This window comes from Mirounga angustirostris, unplaced genomic scaffold (genome assembly GCF_029215605.1).
Source record: "Mirounga angustirostris isolate CCGP_5_RB_7025 unplaced genomic scaffold, mMirAng1.0.hap1 SCAF_5, whole genome shotgun sequence".
NCBI lineage: Eukaryota > Metazoa > Chordata > Mammalia > Carnivora > Phocidae > Mirounga > Mirounga angustirostris.
This window is the reverse complement of record NW_026991713.1, coordinates 141,635,564-141,655,721: the sequence shown is the minus strand read 5'-3', so window position 1 is coordinate 141,655,721 and position 20,158 is coordinate 141,635,564. Positions and strand designations below refer to the sequence as shown.

At 52.1% G+C, this 20,158-nt stretch overlaps 1 protein-coding gene and 1 pseudogene across 7 annotated transcripts in view; one reads left to right on the top strand and one right to left on the bottom strand.

Moving 5' to 3' along the window:
- Positions 1-172: 172 nt before the first annotated feature.
- PDPK1 (3-phosphoinositide dependent protein kinase 1) overlaps positions 173-20,158 on the bottom strand; it is a 97,489-nt gene continuing 77,503 nt past the window's right edge. For 5 of the 7 annotated variants that reach the window (XM_064592367.1, XM_064592368.1, XM_045874759.3 and 2 more), the window contains 5 exons: positions 19,027-19,200; positions 15,331-15,548; positions 7,167-7,224; positions 6,235-6,387; positions 173-5,934 (listed from right to left, as the gene is read on the bottom strand). In XM_064592367.1, coding sequence (XP_064448437.1) covers positions 5,818-5,934; positions 6,235-6,387; positions 7,167-7,224; positions 15,331-15,548; positions 19,027-19,200 — 720 coding nt within the window. In that variant the 3' untranslated portion in view covers positions 173-5,817. Of the gene's footprint in view, positions 5,935-6,234; positions 6,388-7,166; positions 7,225-10,436; positions 10,978-11,231; positions 13,274-15,330; positions 15,549-19,026; positions 19,201-20,158 lie in introns of those variants that run through there. The other 2 variants (XR_010411783.1, XM_064592370.1) reach the window with 2 other exon arrangements.
- On the top strand, positions 11,573-12,597 carry LOC123844977 (L-lactate dehydrogenase B chain-like; annotated as a pseudogene).

Genomic DNA, 20,158 nt, shown 5'->3' with positions numbered 1-20,158 from the left:
CGACCGGCCGAGCCCCCTTCCGGCCGGAGCCGGGCGTCGGGCTCGAGGGGCTCGCCGGCCTCCGCCCCCCGCCCGTGCGGCGCATGGACGCTGGGTTCCGGGCCCGGAATGCAGGTGGCCGCCGAGCCCGACCCGCGCCCCCGGTCAAAGAAGAGTTAGGCCAGCGAGCGTCTACACTCTACATGCTTTTTATTACAAGACTACCGAGCATACGTGGAAAATTCATCATCCAGTAACTACATCTAAAGCACAAGTATTTGAAAAAAAGAGAAGAAACAGATTCATTAAATTATATGATTAAATCATTGACCAAATAGAAAATTTATATAATAAAGCCAGAAAAAAAGTTGTAAAATATAGTTTACAATAATTATTCACATTCAAGGCTGTACATCAATACATACAACAACGTGGCCCCGAACATGAATTCAATCCAAATAATTCATATATTAGATTTTAAATAACACAGACTGAACTAGAGGCCAACAATAGCCAGCAAATAACCTTATATAAGAATAAAAATACAAAAGTGTATATCCTAATATCATTGCATTATTTGTTTTCATAAGTTTTAAATTTTTGCTTTGCCTGTACATCACAGTTACAGCTACAGACCAGGTAGAGAATTTTACACATGTTCTAACTGACTGCCACCAACCTGAAAGACAGCTAACATACTATTGATTCATCCGATTTTGTGTTAAGGAACAGCTACAGCAGTTCTAAATAATGCAAAAATTTATTTTTGTCAATGTCCAATCAAACTTCTGATAAGGATAGAGAGGCTTTTCACCAGCAAAACGACCCCTATTCAAAAATCATTCTGCCAGATTGGTTGGGACTAGGGTGGATCACACGCTAAAAAAAGGTCTGCCTTTTGTAAAAAGTTCTCTGTTCGCGAAGTTTGGTGTCTCTTCACACTGAAGAAGTGGGTTCTGGGGAAAATTCAGGTATACATGTAGGCTAGTTCAGTTGCCCATCACAGCTGTCCGAGCTACAGATAAAACTGCTCTTGGCTGGAACAGCTCCTTCCCCAAACCAGTTCTCCACAGGCAGCCTGATTTGCAACTCCACAACCTTGGGCCAGCAGCCTGCCCCCCTCAGAAGCTCTGGAAGTGACTCCTGCCCTGATTTAGGGCACTTGCCATATAGGCTGCCTAAGTGGGAAGGGCCACACCCACCTGAGTCACTGTCAGCTCATGTGAGCTTTGGATGAAAAGAAACAATGTGGAAAAATGCACATGGCGACATCTCTAAGAATAGTACCTGCATCATATTCTGGCAAGCGGCTGCAACCTCTGCGGTCTGGGGAGTGAGCACCCTGTCTGTGGACCGGACAGGGGACAGGGAACCTGGGGTGTCAGAGGAGGGCAGGAAGTCCAATTCTCCACAATCCAGCCAAAAATCTCTGGCAGACTCAAGTGACACTGAGCACAGCACCTAAAAAATCTCTCACGCACCTCTCCTCTCAGAATCAATGGACCCCAAACTAAAGTGGAGAAATCAGGAATGAAACCAAATTGGGTGTTCTGGGTTTGAAGACAGCCAGACAACCTGCAACACTGTGAGGGAGGACAGGGGAGGAGTCCCGAAAGCCACGTGGGCCAGGACAATCACCCTCTACAGTGAAAAGGCCTGGCCACTGCGCTCTACTAACTGCTAAGACCTTCCTACTGAGTGCCACCATTTGAAGAGCATAGGGGCAAATAACCTTATGTTAAACCCAACTGCCTACATGGTCTCTTTCTCAATTAGAGATTTTGCTCTTTTACTGATTCCAAATGGCCCAATGTATTTTCAGAGTCTACACACACTTAATTACAAATCATCCACTATGCATGTGGCAAGGTCAGTTCAACACTTTTTATCTCTGCTGCCTGTGCAGATGCAAATTCAGTACCATTGTGGACACAAAGTACAAGCTTCTGAAAATATCACCAAGCATGTGAAAGCCACAGCAGCAGGGATGGGAAGGTAACTAACATGCAAGCATAACCAGATTCTGTCAATGAAAATAAGGAAATGCATTTTTGGAAAAATCTGTCACAAACGGACTGCAATAAATGATATTTTAGCATTGTGGGGAAAAAAAAAAGAGCAGTCTTATTAAAACATTCTTTGGAACACACACCTTAGCAGAAACTGATTTGTCCAGAATCTGTAGGACAACTGAGGAGGTTGTGTGCTGGAACTCTGAGCATCTAAGCCTCAGATGAAGACAGGAAGAGAGACTAATACCACCTTTAAAACAAACTCTTTGTGACCCCAAAACACTACTTCTAGGAACCAAGGGTGGGGGGCGATCAGAGTCAAAATCAAAGATTTACGAGGGTATTCATCACAGCATTATTTAAATAGTGAAAAACCAGAAACCATCTAAATGTTTTATAACAGGAAAATGGTCAGATAAGTTACGATAAAACTGATAACCATATTAAGCTCTACAATCACTAAAAACAATGTTTTTAATCATTGTTCATGATGTGGAAAAATGCCTAAGATAAATTATCAAGTGAAACAAGCTAGATGCAGAACAGTGTGTGTTTCATGTTCCCACTTTAGTTTAAAAAGCAAACAAATATGTGCATGGGGGGTGGGGGGGTTATACACCAAAATGTTCACAGTGGTCTCTTCTGGGTGGTAAGCCTACAGTTGATGTTCTCAGAAAGCAAATGTTTTAAGAAAGTACAGAACCACCTGGAGCCCCTGGGCTGGCACCTGGCCCTCGGTGAGTTTGTGCCACGGGGCAACTCCTGCAATGCCTACAGGCCCCAGCCACAAATACCAAAGGGCGGCAGTAGGGGCCTGGAGAACATGCGGGGCCCACCAGCTCCGGCACAGCCGCGAGAGGCATCTCCCGCAAAGCAGGTCTGTAACACACTCCTGAGAGCCAAGGTTCAGAACAGCAGGTGCAGTGCCTTTGTGCACCTCACGGGGCCACCTGCTACACGACCCATCGCCCACTGTCCTGGTCAGGTCCACAGAAAGAGGGAAGGAAACAGCCCCACCCAAGCCTGGCTTCCTGGAGTTCCCAGAGAGGGACAAGGCGCAGTGGGCCACCTGAGCCTGTGGAGGCCACAGCCCCACCCCCTCCCCTCCATGCCCGGCGAGGCCACATGGTATGGGACCAGCTCTACGTGCCGGCTATGTGGTTGGCACTGAACCTTCTCCTGGCCCTCACTAAGACACATGGCTCCTGAATCTAGTCAACAGAACACTTTCTTTCTCAGTGTGGATAAATCACCTGTACTTCCATGTATGTCTGGTACATACTCGATTGACAGCCATGCCCACATCTTAGAAGGCAAGGCACCTGCACCGGGGACAGGCACTCTAAGGACAAGCTGCATACAACGAAAGCCGACATGGACAAGCACAGGGTAGGAAAAGAACATGTATGTGCCTTAAAAAAAAAAAGAGAAGGGGGGAAGAAGGCTCTGAGAGGAGAAAGGTGGCGAAGGGAGAAGGGCTCAGCTGTCACTGGCTCAGGCAAGGGCAGTCACTTCAACTCTGTCAGCTGCGAGCTGAACCCTGAACCCCTCATTCTCTGGTCCCGGAGGTTACGATGGAGCTGGCGGGTGAAGCCCAGGAGGTAGTGGCGCTGTCCAGAGAGGAATGCAGCAGACGCTGCGTCTCTCCCGGAGCAGCCCAGCCGAGCGCTCTTGTGAGAGCCAAACGCCAGCCCTGCTCGTTTCCCCATAACCGGACCCAAGGAAGAACACTGTGCAAGAGCAGCCCCCAACTCTCCAAACAGCACGCCCACAGACGCGGGTGTTCTAAGAAAGGTTAAATGATCAACATGGGAGTAAGCTGGAAATGACATTCCTGAAGGCCCAGAGAGACTTAATTTTTGAAAAGCAGGTGAACACAGGCAAGCCTCTTCAAAAGCGAGAAGAGGGAAGCGTGACCTATGACCCTGGCCCCGGCAGCATCCCACTCCCCTGGGTGCCCCAAGGGCAGGCACGCCCCCCACAGCTTGGCACCCGCCCCGGCATGGGCACGCGCGCACACGCACCCTCGCTCACTCATGCACGCGCAGCTCTCATAGAGCAGTGCACAAGACCCAAAAGGAAGCCGCCGGTACTCCCCGCCCCACCTCCGCTCCTGTCCGGCCCCCTGTCCGGCCCAGCAGGGGCAGCTCCACAGCCACACTCCCCTCACCGGGTTGACACAAGGGCCACTCATATCACTAAACCCATTTGAGAAAGACATCTTTTCTCCGATTTGGACCACTCGTCAACACGGGGTGACGGATGCTTTGTTCAAGACAGGAGATGGAGGCAGAGTGGTCGGGGGGACCTCTCCTGTGTGAGCCTTCTACTGGTGCCTTCGTGAAAGTCTCCAGGAAACGGCAAAGTTGTTCATCCCCTGGGGACAGATATGAGTCTGTGAGCAGCCTGCAGGCAGCGGTGCCTCTACCGCGCCCACCTGGGGCTGCGGACTGCCCTCAAGGGACACGGGCAGGGAGAGGAGCTCCGAGCCCCACCAGGCCCACAGGCTTTCTCTGTCCAGGGAGCAGCAGCAAAGAAATCAAAGGAGCAGTAAATCGTGGACCCCCTGCGGTAGGTATGCAGCACTGTGCTGCCTCTGAAAAGAGAGAGGCAGGCAGGCTGAAAGCACAGGGGGCGAGCAGGCTGGGCGCTCAGACTCCAGTGTGGTGTTCCTACCCCTCATGCAAGGTGAGCAACATTTTCTTCCTGGCAAGGTCCACATCTTGATGGGGATAAATGACCTGGCAGCATGAGAAGGCTTTCAGACTTTCACTGTGGAGATGTGAACGTGCTGGAAGTCAGGCTACAAGAATGTTCCCTCACCACGAAAGGGGTGCGTGTCACAGCTGGGAGACGGCTGGTGCCCAGAGACCCTCAGCCCTAGCAAACTGCGCCGGGGGGCCTGCATGTTCCACCCTCGGACCAAACTCTCAGGAGGGGCTCATCAGGCAGCACTCCCCCACGTGGGGGACGCCAGGCCCAGTCTGCCCTGCTGCCCTGGCCTCGTGCCCAGAGCAGGGCACAGCCTTCCCTGTCTCCTGGCGCAACTGGGTGCTCTTTTCAGACCTGTGCTTCTTTCGAGCTCCACAGGGCCAACCCCGCTCAGAGGGACGTTCAATGCGAACGGCCTGCTGGCACCCTCCAACCTCAGCAGCGGCTCCATAGCACACCCCGACAGCCCGCTCCACATCTCCACACCTGGAGCCTGCCCAACGAACACAAGCCATGGAGTGCTCACAGCCAGAGCGATGCAAGAAGGCAAGCAGGGGCCCTGGCAGGGCAAAGGGGCATCAAGTAAGGGACACAAGAAAAGAAGTACACAGACCAAAGCCAGGAACCCTCCCACCCGCCAGAGATCGAAGCCACCCTGGCAGAGGCGTGCATGGCTCCCTGCCGACGGGTTCTGTGATAACCTAGGGGCAAGAAGAGCCCAGACACACACCCCATCCCCTCGGCCACAGGAGGACCGGCCGGTGCATGACCAGGGCGTGTGGTGCAGAGCTGGTGACTCGAGTCTGTTCCACTCGCCCGGGCGGGAATCAGGTGGACGTGCACGGCGCTGGGTCCCCAAGACAAGGAGAGCTTGGGGAACCTCCACAGAGCACAGAGAGCAAGCAAAGCGACCCTGAATTCCTTTTCGTTATTGGTTTTGTTCTTTGTGTGGTTGGGTATTTTTTTCTTCTTTTCTTTTAAATAAAAAAGCTGCAAGGTTCTGCCGTCTGCGTCCCCCTTGAGATGGCTGGCAGGTGGTCTGGAAGCGTCCCGGAGGGCGGTGAGCCGCGCTGGGGCAAGTGTCCTGGCAGCGACTGTGGCAGCCGCAGACCTGTCACTGCACGGCGGCATCCGGGTGGCTCTGGTATCTGTGTCTCCACACTTCCTGGATCTTTTTGCACCATTTGTGAGCATTCCCACTTGGGTCCATCAGGTAATACGTCCTGTTCGGCTGTGGAGACAGAAACCGTTTAACGATGCTGAGGGGGTGCCACCGAGAGCAGCACCCTACTGCAGCCACGGAGGGTACACTTGGAGGCACACGAGCATGGGTTTTCCCTGTGCATATGTGCAGACATCACACATGCGGGCAAGGACCTACAGTTCCCTTAGGTCACCCCCACCCTGACAGACAAGCACAGGGGCCTGGGGGACCCAGCTCGCAGCTGAGCTGGGAGCGTGGGGCCCCTGGGACACGAGAAAAGGGGGAGACAACTGCCCTGCAAAGGAGAACCCGTACAGACAAACTCACCGTGTGCACAAAGAAGGTTTTAAAGTTCTTGGCCTCTGGTCGGAGTTCTTGCGACCATGGAATTTCGCCTTTGAGGACTTTGTTGACAGGATCCACATAATACAAGTGTGGCCCTTCTGTGAGCAGTAACTGTCGTCGTCGTGCAAACAAGCCCTGATGCAAAATGAAAAGACCCTGCTCGTCAGGGCTCAGAAGTTGGAGCGGGCAGCACCTACCGCGGCCTCAGAGGCCTGGCCATCACAGCAGCCTGGGGTTCGGGACCAGCGCCAGCCCTCTGTCCACTCGCCTGGAACCTGGCCTCTCAGGTCACAGAGGGGCAGGCAGAACGAAGCGCCCAGCCTGCCTGGCCTTTGCGAGCTGGATTCCAACAGCCCCACTTGGGTGTGTCTCCCACCGGCAAGCAAAACCGAGCCTGCTCCACCGAGCCTGCCAGGGACAGTCAGGGCGCCCCCTGTGCCCTCTGCTCCATGGGGTGGGGGTGGGGCTCCCCACTGCTGGCACCAACCAGGGCGGCGTGTGCAGCATGGCCAGGAACGGAGGCCTGGGGCCTGAACTCAGAAGGGCCCACGTTGGCAGAGTGTTTGTGGAGTCTGATATTTTTGACACAACTAATCCATGAAACAAATAACAACTTTCAAAAACAACTCTAATGAAGTAAGAGACGACTTGATAGGATATCAAAACCCCAAGCCAGAACGAGAGGCTGTATTTCTATTTTACCACAGCCTTCCTGTGTGGTTTCAAACAGCTTCCCCCAGTGGCTCAAGTCTTCCTTGGCCGTCAGATCTAGACATGATCTTTCAGAGAAAGGGAACCAAGACCAAGGACACATGCACAGCAAGGATCAGCCGGAGCCTGCGGCGGAAGACCAGACCCCGACGTGGCTGAGGGGAGACAGACCCTCGGGGAGATGCAGAGAGAGTCGGACTTACCTTTCGCTTATCTACGGGACCCATCTTTAGTATTAAGTTATTTTCTACAAACTGATGCCTATAAAAAGAAGAAAACAAGAATGAGACGCTCACGTGAGTCAGGGATAAAAATTCTCCCCAAGCTCCTCCACTCAAAACGAACTTGCTGAGGGCATCTGCGTGCCTTGCCCAGGCCTCTCCCGTCATGGCCCAACTCGCTCCAGGAACTCAGGAGGCCCCAAGTGTCACAGAGGGCGCAGGTGCCCACTGCTCAACCGCTTTCGGTCGGGGTGCGCGGACCAGCACCATTGCCTGCTGCTACCTCTGGCTCGGCAGCACAAAGATGGTGGCAAGGGGACGCCAGTCCTCCTTCATGTGAACAAAGCTGGGGTGAACACAGAGCCCCTGAAAAGGAGGAGGCTTCTGAGAGTCAGCCCCAGGACACGGACTGCTGGCCACGTGCTACCTCCCCAAGCTGGGCCCCCCAATCCAATGCTCAGAAACCACCGAGCAGCTGCGAATCACAGATTCCGGAAAGACCTGTGCCAGACTTGGTTTGAGAACATCTCTGGTGTTTCTACCACAGTAACACAGCACTCCTACTCAAATACGGCAGGAGTTTGAAAGAGAAAGCTAGGAACACAACTTTGACTTAATGTGCATTCTTAGCAAGTATACTTCACTTTGACTCCAAGGAGGATAAAAGAGGTTGTTTTAATGTCTACGGGTTCTTGCTTTTGGTTAAAGTGAATAGTTACCGGTTTATGTTCTGACTTTACTGAAATTCCTGATCTGAGGATCTACTGTAGAACACAACAATATTTTTTATTTGGAAAGGCCTAAGACAACTGTCATCTCCAATAGTGACAGTTTTATTACCACTTTAGTATCTGAGCGCACCCACAAGGGACCCAGTGCGTGCAAGACGACTGGCCGAGCTAGCAAAACCATGTTTTCCCACCCAGCTCACCTGGCCCCGAGGTCTGCCCATGCTAACCCAACCAGACCCAGGCTGGCTCCAGAGCTCACAGAGGCCCCATTCCCAAGAACCCAGCCTACATGTGAGTGGACATAGCCGCAGGTAGATTCTGAAAACTAAAAAGAATTTTAATGAAAACAGTGCTGTATGAGGAAAAGTACAACACCTCCCTCTCAGAGTTACTTAAAAACCAAACTAACAAACAAAACCAAGACTTGAAACAAAGAGGAAAAAAATTCAGGAGATTTTTGAAAAGCAGATAGAATGATCTGCAGCACAGAAACAGATCAGACAGAAAGTCCCTTCTAACCAACAGACCCTAATGTAGAAGAACTGGATGTGTAGTAAAGAACCATAAACTAACCATAAGGGGAAGACTTGAATTAAAGTGTACTAGGTGTGGGAGGGTCCGGGGCGGGGGAGGCAGCCAGACCCCCGGGGGGCGCTGGGCCGATGGTGCCACAGCACCAGGGAAGCCTGACAGACAGGTACAGAAAGAAGTGGCCTCACGGTATCTTTGCAGCCTCATGTGGTGTGACAGGAGACACCAAATGAAATATTAAATCGAACAAGAGATTCTGGTTTTCCCTGAGCTTGAGAAACTGGGGAAGATTTTTCTCGAGGATAGATTCCCTGAGCTTGAGAAACTGGGGAAGATTTTTCTCCAGTTCACAGGCAGCCCCAAAGCAACCCAACCCCCCCGCCAGGGCAGAGCTAGGAGAGGGGGGAGGAGTTCCTGTCTAAGCAGCAATCAGGACCACGGGAGGACGAAGGCACCTCCAACTACAGAACCACCAGGGTAAACCAGGAGGCAGGCTGGAGAGGTCTTCAGTAAATATGGCCCACAGGGTCAACATCACTCTGCAGAGCACATGCAAAGCAATAGGAAAGGCTTAAGGCTTAAAAAAAAAAAAAAAAGAACAAAGGATACAAACTAGCAACTCCCCAAAGAGGGCATGGCCCCCAAATTTTCAATGGCTCTAAGTAAACAAAACTGAGCTAGCTGCCCTTCCTGGGTGCCCTACTGGGGTTGCCCCGGTGTGTGTGTGTGAGCGCCTGCTCAGCACCGGCGCCTGTGGTCCTGAACTTGAAACTCGCTTAAAAGCAATTTGGAAATGATGTATTGAGACGTAATCCCACTCCCAGCCATTTACCCTCAGGAGGTAAAGAAAAATGAAGATTAGAAGCACAGATGTCCACAACAGTAGTATTACAGTGAAACCGAAACCACAGCAATGGCTCAGCAACAGAACATTCTGGCACCGCAGGGAAGCAGGCAAGCCCCTTCCTCGTCCCTGCCGTGAGGACCCCACTGACAGAGCCCAGCCTGACTACATGGACCAGCACGCTCTCAGGCCCTGTCACACGCGCACAAGCGCAGCCTCCGCCTCTCGCATTCCTCCCGGGCGGGGACAGCCAATGCGGGCTCCTGACTGCATCCAGTGGCTGGGGTGAAACGACCCCGAGGCAGGACGCAGAGAGGCTTAGAAGCTCCATTATTAGCACAAATGCCACAATCCGATAGGGCAGTGCATTTGCCAATTAGCTTACAACAGGCTGCTAGTGAGCTACCTTGAAAAGTTTAAGTACTTATTAAAGGAGTCATTTTCAATTTTTTACTTCAAAAAGTCAATTTCCACTCCCCTGAAAATGCACCCCCCGCCCTGCGCATGAGGCGCGTTTTCCTTGCTGGCAAATGGTGGATGCCGTCCGCAGACTTGGAGCTGAAGCCAGACCTGAGTCAGAGACTCTCAGAGTGTGGTCAGCAGGCAGGTCACCGCAGCCGTGCTGACCACACAGTGACGCTCACCACTGGCTCTGTGCCAATGTCCATGCAGGCTTGCCCATGGTCGTTTTGCTAGGGGGGATGCTGTCAAGGTACTCCTTGCTCCTGATCCCAAAGCCAGGGTTCTCTCCTCCTCACCCTATCCCTCCAGCAACCCCCAGGCCCCAAGAAGGTCATCTTGGAAGATGCAAGCCTGAGGCCACAAGCAAGTCTGAGCCACTTCAGGGCACAGTCACTCCCAGGGAAGCCAAGTGAGCCGGCCAGAACCCCAAGGCGGCTCTTCTGACCACCTCAGGAAGCCTCTCCACACTGGGCGTTGACCCAGGGGATGGAAGAACAAGCGACTGTGGCCAGTTTGCTCTAAAATGCCAGCTCTCGGGACCCCTTTACACCCTCAAACTTGATGGAAGATCCCAAAGAGATTTCCTTTATTGGAGTTACACATTGATATTTAGGTAGGAGAAATTAAAAGAGACATTTTTAAATACTTAATTCATTAAAAACCACAAATAAAACCATCACATACTAATATAAATAACATTTTTATTCAAGAGTAACTTTTTTCCAAAACAAAGATAAGTCATGGGAAGCATGACCCCACTGTACATTTTGCAAATCTCCTTAACATCTGGCTTCAGAGAAGACAGCTGGGTACCCCCATCTGCCCCAGCCTTCACTGGGCTGTGCCCCGCTGTGCAGGCTAGAGCACACGAAGGACTCAGCCTCACTGAGTCAAGTAGCTGGAACAGGAAGGAGTGCCTTTAAAAGCCTCTTCAGATGACGATGGGCGTTCTTCTTTGATAATGCACCCAAACTCAACAAGCGGAGTTCCTTCAAGGTCCACTGCCAACCTGGAGTTGGAGTCCCACGACGGCTCTCTCACACTCTGAGACACTAGAACTCATTGGTGTACCTGGCACTTTGAACAGCTCTGCCCCCAGCACCCAACGTGGAAAACGGTGGTTTGCCGAGTCATGGAAATCGCCCCAACACCGACAAATTACCTCCCACGATATCCGCCAATCAACTCATTACCGTCACGACCTCTCTCCTCAAGTCTTTAAGTCCTGGGAAGATGTCAAACTCAAGTGAGGGATAAAGGTTCCCCAAATCCTAATTTCGATTTTATCCCTGGTAACAAATACTGGCAGTTGTTTGTCTTAAAGGACGGGCTCATTCCACTCCTTTTCCAGAAAAAACAGCCCAACGGCCAAGTCTGAATAACCCCAGTTTGCCAGTAAAACACTAGTGAAAACGGTCTTGCATGCAAAGAGCAGCTGACCGCACTCCCAACACCACTGCTTTGCTTGAGAGAACTCACCTTTGGCTTGGCAGCAGAGATGCTTCCTGCAGACTTCCCACTGCATTCAGACTACTAATAAAACCAGTAATTTTTGACGACTACTCCCAGGGGAGCCTGGTTTCTTTTCTTCCCGTGCGTGCGTGGAAAGCCCAGGTGCTCGAGCACTGCCTGGTGCCACAGCCTGGACTCCTGACCTGCCCCCGAGGCTGTGCCGGCCACTGCTTCCGCAACACTGGCGCACAGGTCAACAACACATCTGTTCCAGAACAGGCAGTGAGATTCCAAAGCAGGACTCGAGGCAGACCCTGCCCTGCGCCTGAGGAGGCGCGCGCAGCTGACACTGTGCTCTTTGTGCGACTCTGACGGAGAAACTGACTGCAACTGCAGAAGAGGCAACCTTCCCAAACGGTAGGATCACTCCGGTGGGTGCCGGACAAGTTGGTATGGTGTGTGCCGTAAGCATTCTGGGAAACTCTCTGGCTGATGAACTTGCCCTCGTGGATGTTTTGGAAGATAAACTCAAGGAAGAAATGATGGGTCTGCAACATGGGAGCTTGTGTCTTCAGACAGCTAAAAGTGCGGCGGGTGAAGACTACTCTAGGACCGCCGACTCTAGCGTTGGGGTGGTAACTGCAGGGGCTCCCAGCAGGAGGGAGAGAGCCGGCTCAGTCTGGTGCAGAGGAATGTCAGTGTCTTCCAATTCACCGTCCCTCGATAGTCCAGTATGGTCCTGGTGGTCCTGTGACTGTGGTTTTCAACTCAGCGGGAGGTCTCACATATGTGATTTGGAAACTAAGGGGACTACGCAAGCACTGTGTGATTGTAAGTGGGTATAATCTGGATTCTGTTAGATTTCGCTATCTTACGGCTGAAACACTTGGCACTCATCCCAGCAGCTGCCATGGATGGACTTTGGGAGAACATGGCGACTCAAAAGCGGATGTGTGGAGTGGAGTGAATGCAGCAGGCATTTGTTCCCAGGAACTGAATCCAGAAATGGGAACAGATGGTGGCGGTGGAAACTGGAAGGGAGTGCATACGAGGATGGTTCAAAGTGCCTATGAAGTCATCACGCTCAAAGGACATACCAACCGGACTAGTGGATTAAATATGGCTGAACTCACTGAATCCACATTGAAAATCTAGCCAGGATTCGTCCGGTGACGATGGTGCAGGGAATGCATGGCACTGAGAACAAAGTATTCCTGAGCTTTCCATGTATCCTGAATGCCCGGGGATTAACCAGGGCGATCAGCCAGAAGCTGAAGGATGATGAGGCTGCTCAGCTCAAGAAAAGTGTAGATACCTTGCGGGACACATCCACAAAGACCTAAAGGCCTGTGACTTCCGGCTTCTAGAGCTTTCAACACCACAGTGTGATTAACCATGAATGATCCTCTAGTTTTCATCCATGTGCATGGACCGCAGTTAGCTTTTCTCTTCCTAAATATGTGATTTTGGGCTCAGAGACTTGAAGACCACACTTGGTTCAATGCTTGCAATATGAGCAGTATCTGGAGATTTAGCCACTCGTAAGGAAAAATATAACTTGGCCAGAGGGATGCCAACTCACTCCTGGTGTCCGCAGCCGCCTCTTTAGCCCAGAGAGCTGCTGCACCAGGGCCTGTGGCAGTGCCGGGACTCCTCACCCCGACTGTCACCTGGCCGGCACTCCGCCATGTCAACGGCCCAACACTCCTTGGCCTCCCAGCTGTCGAGTGCACTTTCCCAGCCTGGACAACGTAACTTCTAAGATGCCACAGCGGCTTCTGAAGTTTGGCTCTGAAAGAGCTCCTCACATGTACACTTACAACAAGCTATTCATTTATCGTTCCAACTCTGAATGACAGGCCTCTGGCGCTGCAGTTCCACCAGCACCAGAACAGTATGCAAAACCGTTCTGTTCAGAGACACGGACGGAAGGCACTGACGTCCCGTGTATGAGGGGAAGAGAGCCCTGGCCTGTTGTAGCTCCGTATCTACAGTTCTGCCCAGTGTCTCCGGAACACGCACCGGAGAGCGCTCTGACAGCCCTCGAATGTGGGTGGCACTGCTGGGGGCTGAGAAAGCACATCTCTCTCTGAGTCAATATGAAAAATGTTATAAATGTCCTTTTGTTTAGAACATATCATTAAGATCTACAATGATAATTTCAGATGAAATTTAGAAATGTTTTTCAGAAATCTTTAAATTTTATTGCAAAACAAGTCAGCAAAGTACCCTGAGATCCTGTTGTGTGTCCATGTAAGCCTAAGGAAAACTTCAGGATTTCAAAGCAAGGATTTAACAGATGACACCGAGTTACAGTGATTATAGCAGATGTAACTGAAGAGAGTTAAGAGCCCAGCAGGAATACTGAGAATTCACTAAATCTCTAAAGCTGCACGTATTTATACTGTAAACCTACTCCTGTAGATTCAAAAAAGACGAAGCACACAGCCCAGCAGCTGCCAAAGCAACAACATCATGGTCCAGGGTGCAGCCTCTGAAGACGTGCACTGCACACACTCAGAGAATGAGAGGGAGAAAGCAAGGATCCTCTTAATGCTATTACACAATTATTACCAATGCCCCTTGGGCTGTACACTGAGAGCCCTGTCGTAAGAACAAAGATCTTGCCCTGCCAAATAAGAGATGCTGCCAAGCTTCGAGAATCACCAGCCCAGAGAGCCTGAACCTGGAGGGAAGGGACGAGAAGCCGGAACAAAGGGAGGGAAGGCAAGAGGCCTCAGTCCTGCCCAGAACCCAGGCTGCAGGGCCTCAGGGAAGGCCCTAGGCAAAGGCACAAAAGCCTTCTGGGGAGTCACCCCAAGGCTGCACAACAGCGGGCCCAGGAAGCTCGGCGCACAGACCTGCCCGGAGTGCCCGGCCTGGTGGTGCTCACACCATCCTGACCAAAGCCTCTTCCTCCCTACTCCATACACACTGATACTCCTAAGCAACACCACTTTAGGAAGGGTAAACTCCCGAGAAGTGTAGGTTATTCCAGTTGGCTGACGTCTAACTATACTTTTACTAGAGACGATAATTTCTAATGGTTTGCAATCCTGGCTTCATCACCCACTCCTTCTCCTTTGCACCCTGCCTCCTCCTCTTACTCCTTCAGGCTCGCCTAGCCCAGCCCTCCAACTAGCCTGCCTTCTCCCTCCATGCCCACGCCTACCCCAACACACCTCCCTGCTCATCCCTGCGCCGGACTCCCCTCCGCCCAAGTGAAAAGTGAAACCATAAAAATGCATGAAGAAAAGTGTCAGGGTAGACACACTCTTCTCAACATGACCAAGATGGAAAACAGAAAATAAAAACACAGATGCGTTTGACTTTGTAAGAATTTAGAACTTCTATACAAAAATACACACAAAAAACTGAAAAGACAAACTGAAGAAAAATGTTTGTGAAACATACAACAAAAGTATTCTTTGCATCCATGGCTCTCAGAGCCAATTTCGAAAAGATGGAAAATGTACAAGAAGAAAAATAGTCAAAGAAGACCAAGTACCTTAAAAGATAAATAGAAACGGCCAATGATGTTTGCCTCAACCAGGATACAGATGCAAATTCCCATGACCCATTTTTAGAGCATCAAAGTGCTTCAGGAGAGGCAAGAGTGCTGGGAGACAGGGGTTCCCCGGCACCGTGGACACAGAGCACCGCATCCTCACGTGTGCTCACACCCACTCCACCTGCCAACCCAGGGCCCCCCCTTACGAGAAACACCCAGGCAAGTGGGAAAACCTACATGCAAAAGATGATCTGCAATAGTGAAAACTCTAGAATGCCCCACATGCGCCCCCTAGGAGCGGTGGTCATTTGGTCGGTGGTAAATCCACGTCAGAACACTGATGCTGACAAGGCCTGGCTCACTGAGCCCTGAGGGTCTCAAACCCACTCATCCCCAGGCCAACACCTCCAAATCCCTAATTCAAGCTGAACCCTTTGAGGGTCCTTGTTTCCTGAGCATTAATGGCAGCAAGGGAGGTGTGAGGTGATACGGGGCCTTGGCAGGCAGTGGAGATGGAGGGTGGGCGCCCGTGCTCTCGGTCTCCCGCTGCTCGACTCCCACGCGCTTGGCTCCGCTCTTCTAAATGGAGCACAGCTTACATCTATGGATTCTTACCAAGGGTTTCCACTGGCCTGCTTCTCCAGTAACAACCTCTTCTCATCTTCAGAGAACTCTAAGTCCAGTTCAAAAGAATTAGTGTCCAGGTCATGGATATACTGCTCGATGTTGCTGCCCGCCATCTGCGGCAGGCCTGCATCCGAGGCGGACAGGGAGTGGGAGGAGGAGGACGAGGACACCTGCATGCAGCCGAACTGGCTCAGGAGGTTGTCGTACTGCACAGAGAAGAGGGAAGAGTGAGAGCCACGCACGATTTCCCTTGGGCCCCCAGCCCAGACCCAGCAAGCTCACACCCTGGAGGTCTTGAGGCCCCCGTGGCCGCTCTGACTCCTCCTGCACCAGATGGTGAGCCCCTGAACCAAGGCAGGGCTGGGTGCTGCCAGGTCTGGTCCCCCTCCTGATGGGCTGACCCCCAGTCTTCATCCCCAGGAAGAGGAGACCCAGGGCCTGGGGACTGCTGACTCCTGCAAGCCCTGGGCTACCCCAACCAGAGGAAAGAAGAGGAGGGATGGATGGCCTCCTGGGTGCAGAGGCACCCTCTTGTAAGCTCAGGAGCCCTCCTCCTTGACCCTGTGGTCTGACGTTTCTAAAAGTCTGTAGTTGTCATTTGTCCCAATTTGTGTTCAATTTAAAAAATATATATATCCCTTTTAACTATAGCAAATATTTTTTTTTTTTTAAAGATCTTATTTATTTGACAGAGAGAGACAGAGCGAGAGAGGGAACACAAGCAGGGGGAGTGGGAGAGGGAGAAGCAGGCTTCCCGCAGAGCAGGGAGCCCGATGCGGGACTCGATCCCAGGACCCTGGGATCGTGACCTGAGCCGAAGGCAGACGCTTAACAACTGAGCCACCCAGGCGCCCCAACTATAGCAAATATTAATTAAATTTGATAAAAAGCTGCCTGCTCTTCTGGAGAAAGCTATAAACCGGTGGTAACACGAAAATGGACTTACTCACAGAAGTGCCTGTGCATTCAGATACCCCTGGGGCCGGTGAGAGGGCCAGAGAGCCCCCAACAAAGACCTAAGGAAGAGTGCTCGCCCTTGACGGCCTGCTCCCCACAGCTGCAGGCCCCACGCCTGAACCCCACTGCAGCCAAATATAAGGGAAAAGAAGCCACCAGCAAGGGCTGAGACCAGAGCCCGTGTGTCCTTCCAAGTCCCCTATGTGTCCAGAAAGGCCCCTGCTGCCACCCTTGAAGGTGGGCCCTGGACACAGCACCCCCCCCCCCCCCTGCAGACCGTGCTCCCACCTTCCTGACTCACTGCCAGGAGTGGCTTTCTCCCAGATGCTCACACTGCACAGACAGCAGGCTCAGACCCACCTCACTGGCTCCTGGGTGGAACTGACCCTGGCTGGACACTCCTACGGCCTCTCATCTAAGTAAGGTCTTCTTCTAGCACATTCTCTGCTTCTGCTCTGTGAGGACTCCCTGGACCAAGGCCGCCTCTGCTCAACATCCCAAAGTTTACAGAGGCTTCCACTGCCAGGTGTCTCAGGAGCTGCAAAGCCAATGAGACGGATGTCTCCATCATCTCCATTTCTAAAACAGGGAAACTGAGGCATGGAACTGCCCCAAGACCACAGTCTGCTAGCTAGCACCGAATTAGGACCAGTCCTCTACGTCTTTCCTACCACGCCCCACAGAAAGCTCCAGATGTATCTCAGCTCTCTGCTCTTCGATCCTTGGTAGCATCTAGGACAACCCGCAGCACAAAACGCAAGCCCAGAAAGAGCGAGTGACAAGGGGTGACGCTGGCTGGCATGGGGGTACCTGCCGGCGCACACTAAGGAAACTCCCCATGATGCTCCAGCACAGAGGCTTTTCCCAAGGGTGCCACACCTGGCACACCCCATCCAGGGTCTAACCACCAGCACCACCACCAGCCACGGCAGCAGATTAAGAACACACAAGAGAACCAAGTGCCCGCTCTCTTCATTCCCTGAGCAAACACAGTTCCCAGTTCTTTGCCCCCAGAGGGAGCCCCCTTCCTGCTGAAAAGGACCCCAGACTCTCTTGGGGCCTCGTGGATGAGAACATGCCCCTGCAAGACTGTCAACACCCACAGAATAGGAGTGCCCCCTCCCATATTGGACACCTTCCCAGGTCAAGGCTCACTTCACTGTCCAAATGCAAAGTCTGGTACAGCGAGCGCTGCCTGAATACCTCCCCCCCAAGGCTTTCAAACCACACAGCTTGGAAAGCTGAGGATGCGCCATCTAACAGAAAGTAAGCCATTAACCAATGGAGCTGGTTTTAAGATGGCCACACCTGAGTACTGAGAAGCCAGGGTTCGCAGCGAGGTGAATGCGACCAACCAGCAGACAGAAGGCCTGCCCAAGATACTCCACCGTGCGTGTAATACACGTGCACAGGCACACACAGCTCCACGAAGCTGAGCCCCGAGTCAACAACAGCATGAGTGGCCCCTGCAGAGCCGGCAGTCGGAGCAAGCTGCTTCACTGGCCACGGCTCCAGAAGGACGTCAGGCCCGGGGGACGGAGGCCTGTGGTGGGGTCCCCCGCGGTCCGCACACGTGGAGGCTGCTGACAGCTGAGACCACCGTGGTGGGGGAAGCAGGCCAGAAGTGAGCCCAGATGGCTACCCACATCCGACTCCCTTCAAGTCTGGGCACAAAGGATATTTTAGGACAATGAAAGGGTAATGTGTTGTTTACAACAGTAAGTAGGAGACAGAAGAAACTCGGTCTCTGAGAGGATACAAGCAGTAATTTTAACTAAGCTGTGGATGACTTTTAGATAAATCTAAATTCCCCAGTCAACTAATGTGGCACTCTATACACGGGAATTGGCTAGAATAAGCCATGAGGACAGAAGTTACACCAGGAGAACGGACTGTGGATGGTAACAGAAACATGGGAAATCATATTTAAACATGGGGGGTCATGGTGGAGGGTGAGGAGGGAGCACAGGACTGCCAAGAAGCTGGTCACTGGTGGTGTGAGGGGGGTGCATGGCCACTCACTGTATCCCTCTGCCCACTTCCGTGTCTTCACATCCTCCATAAGGAACGTTCAAACAACAAATATACTCAAGACCCCACCTCTACTAGGCACGAAAAGCTAACAGTGACCAATGTCCCCCAAAAGTTCAAAGCAGCAGCACCCTGGGCTTCTGGAAGATGAGAAGCATTCCAGAATGTCTTTAGACGCACAATTACAAAGCACCAGCCAAAAGGAGAAGACAGAAGCCCAGGGGGACAGCATGGAGGGTGCTGCTCCCATGGGTTCCAGTCTCCCTGACCCAACAGCACGCTGCCTCTGGGGGGAAACTAACTACAGTAAGAAAAGGAGACTGCCCTCACCCCCCCCCAGCCTGGCAATCTGCGCTTGGGCAGATGGGCAGGTGGACGCTTCACTGGCCCTGGAACTGGGGAAACTCGGCCAGGGGCTGCACAGGGCTCAGCCACCAACACGTCTATACTGGCCTCCCCTCCAGCCATGCATTCCACAAGCTGGGCTCCCAGGGCCCATGGCAAGGACTCCCTGTGCACCGAGGAATGGTGGCACACAGCACTGCGGGGCTGTTCCTGACACACACGTGCGTGTGCACGCACACGCTCCCCCCGCCAGACACATGCACAAACACCACTCACGCATGCACACCCCCCCCCACACGCACATACACTGCGTACACGCGCGCACATGCGTGCACATGCTGGCTGGCTTACGTTTCCGTAGCAGTCCTCGTCATCCTCCGACATGGCTGGCAGGTAGGCGGTGAGCTTCGGAGGCGTCTGATGCTGCAAGTTCTCCCACGTGATGGATTCAAAGAACGGATGAGCTCGCAGGGGGCCGTACCCTCCCATTTCCTCACAGCCTAATCGCTTCGTGGCATCTAAAACCTGAAACAGAAGTCAACACAAGTCAGTGCTTGGATCGAAAAGTATTTGACAAAAACATTCTTTTTGAGTACTCCTTTTCAATTCTTCTCATCTCAGACAAAGGAGGGCACTAGGGCCTGTCCCGCCCCATCCCACAGCATGCCGTGGACAGCAGAGTCACCCCTGGGGCTTCGTTTACCTCTCTCAAGCTCCTAGCCTTCCCCTTGCATAGGTGAAAATAACTCAAAATTTAATGAATAGCATCAAGCGTTCTCTTAAAATACACAATTAAAAATCCTACAACAAGAAAAAAATAAACATACTGTCTTTAATAACAAAGAGACCAAGAATCTGTCTAGATGGCGAGCTACCACGGACAGAACTCAAAATGCTGTGTTCTCCCAACTGTGCTTCATCTCAAAGGGCCCCAGAGTCGTCTCCTCCCAGATTCAGCTTTACGGCCCTAGACCCACCGAGCATCAACACGCTGCCTGCTGACGGGACAGGCCCCGGAGAGGCAGGCCGACACAGGACTGACCCTGTCCCCAAGACGAAGGGAAAGTGAAGGGGAGGTCCAGCACCCGTGCACACCAGGGCAGGGACACTGCAGCTGCTAAACACAAACTCAAATACCTTTGCTGCGTGAATCGCTTACCTCTTCTATAGTACCTGGGTGATCTTTAAAACCTTCCTGCAGCAGACTCTAAAGCTGACACCCACAGATGTCACTGTGCAGGATTTAGAGCCATCTGCCACTATAATACACCCAGTAGCTCCAGCAACAAGTAACTTAAAATGCCATGTATGTTGATGAACAAATGCAAAATGATACAATGATTTCCTGTCTTACTAAAGTCAAGAATTGGGCATTTGGAAATTGAAAAGGACTTATAGTAATCAGATGACAAAATCTACCTACACTCATTATCAACCCTAAGACACCCTTCTGTGAAACACAGGGGCCTCCAGGAAAGCTGCT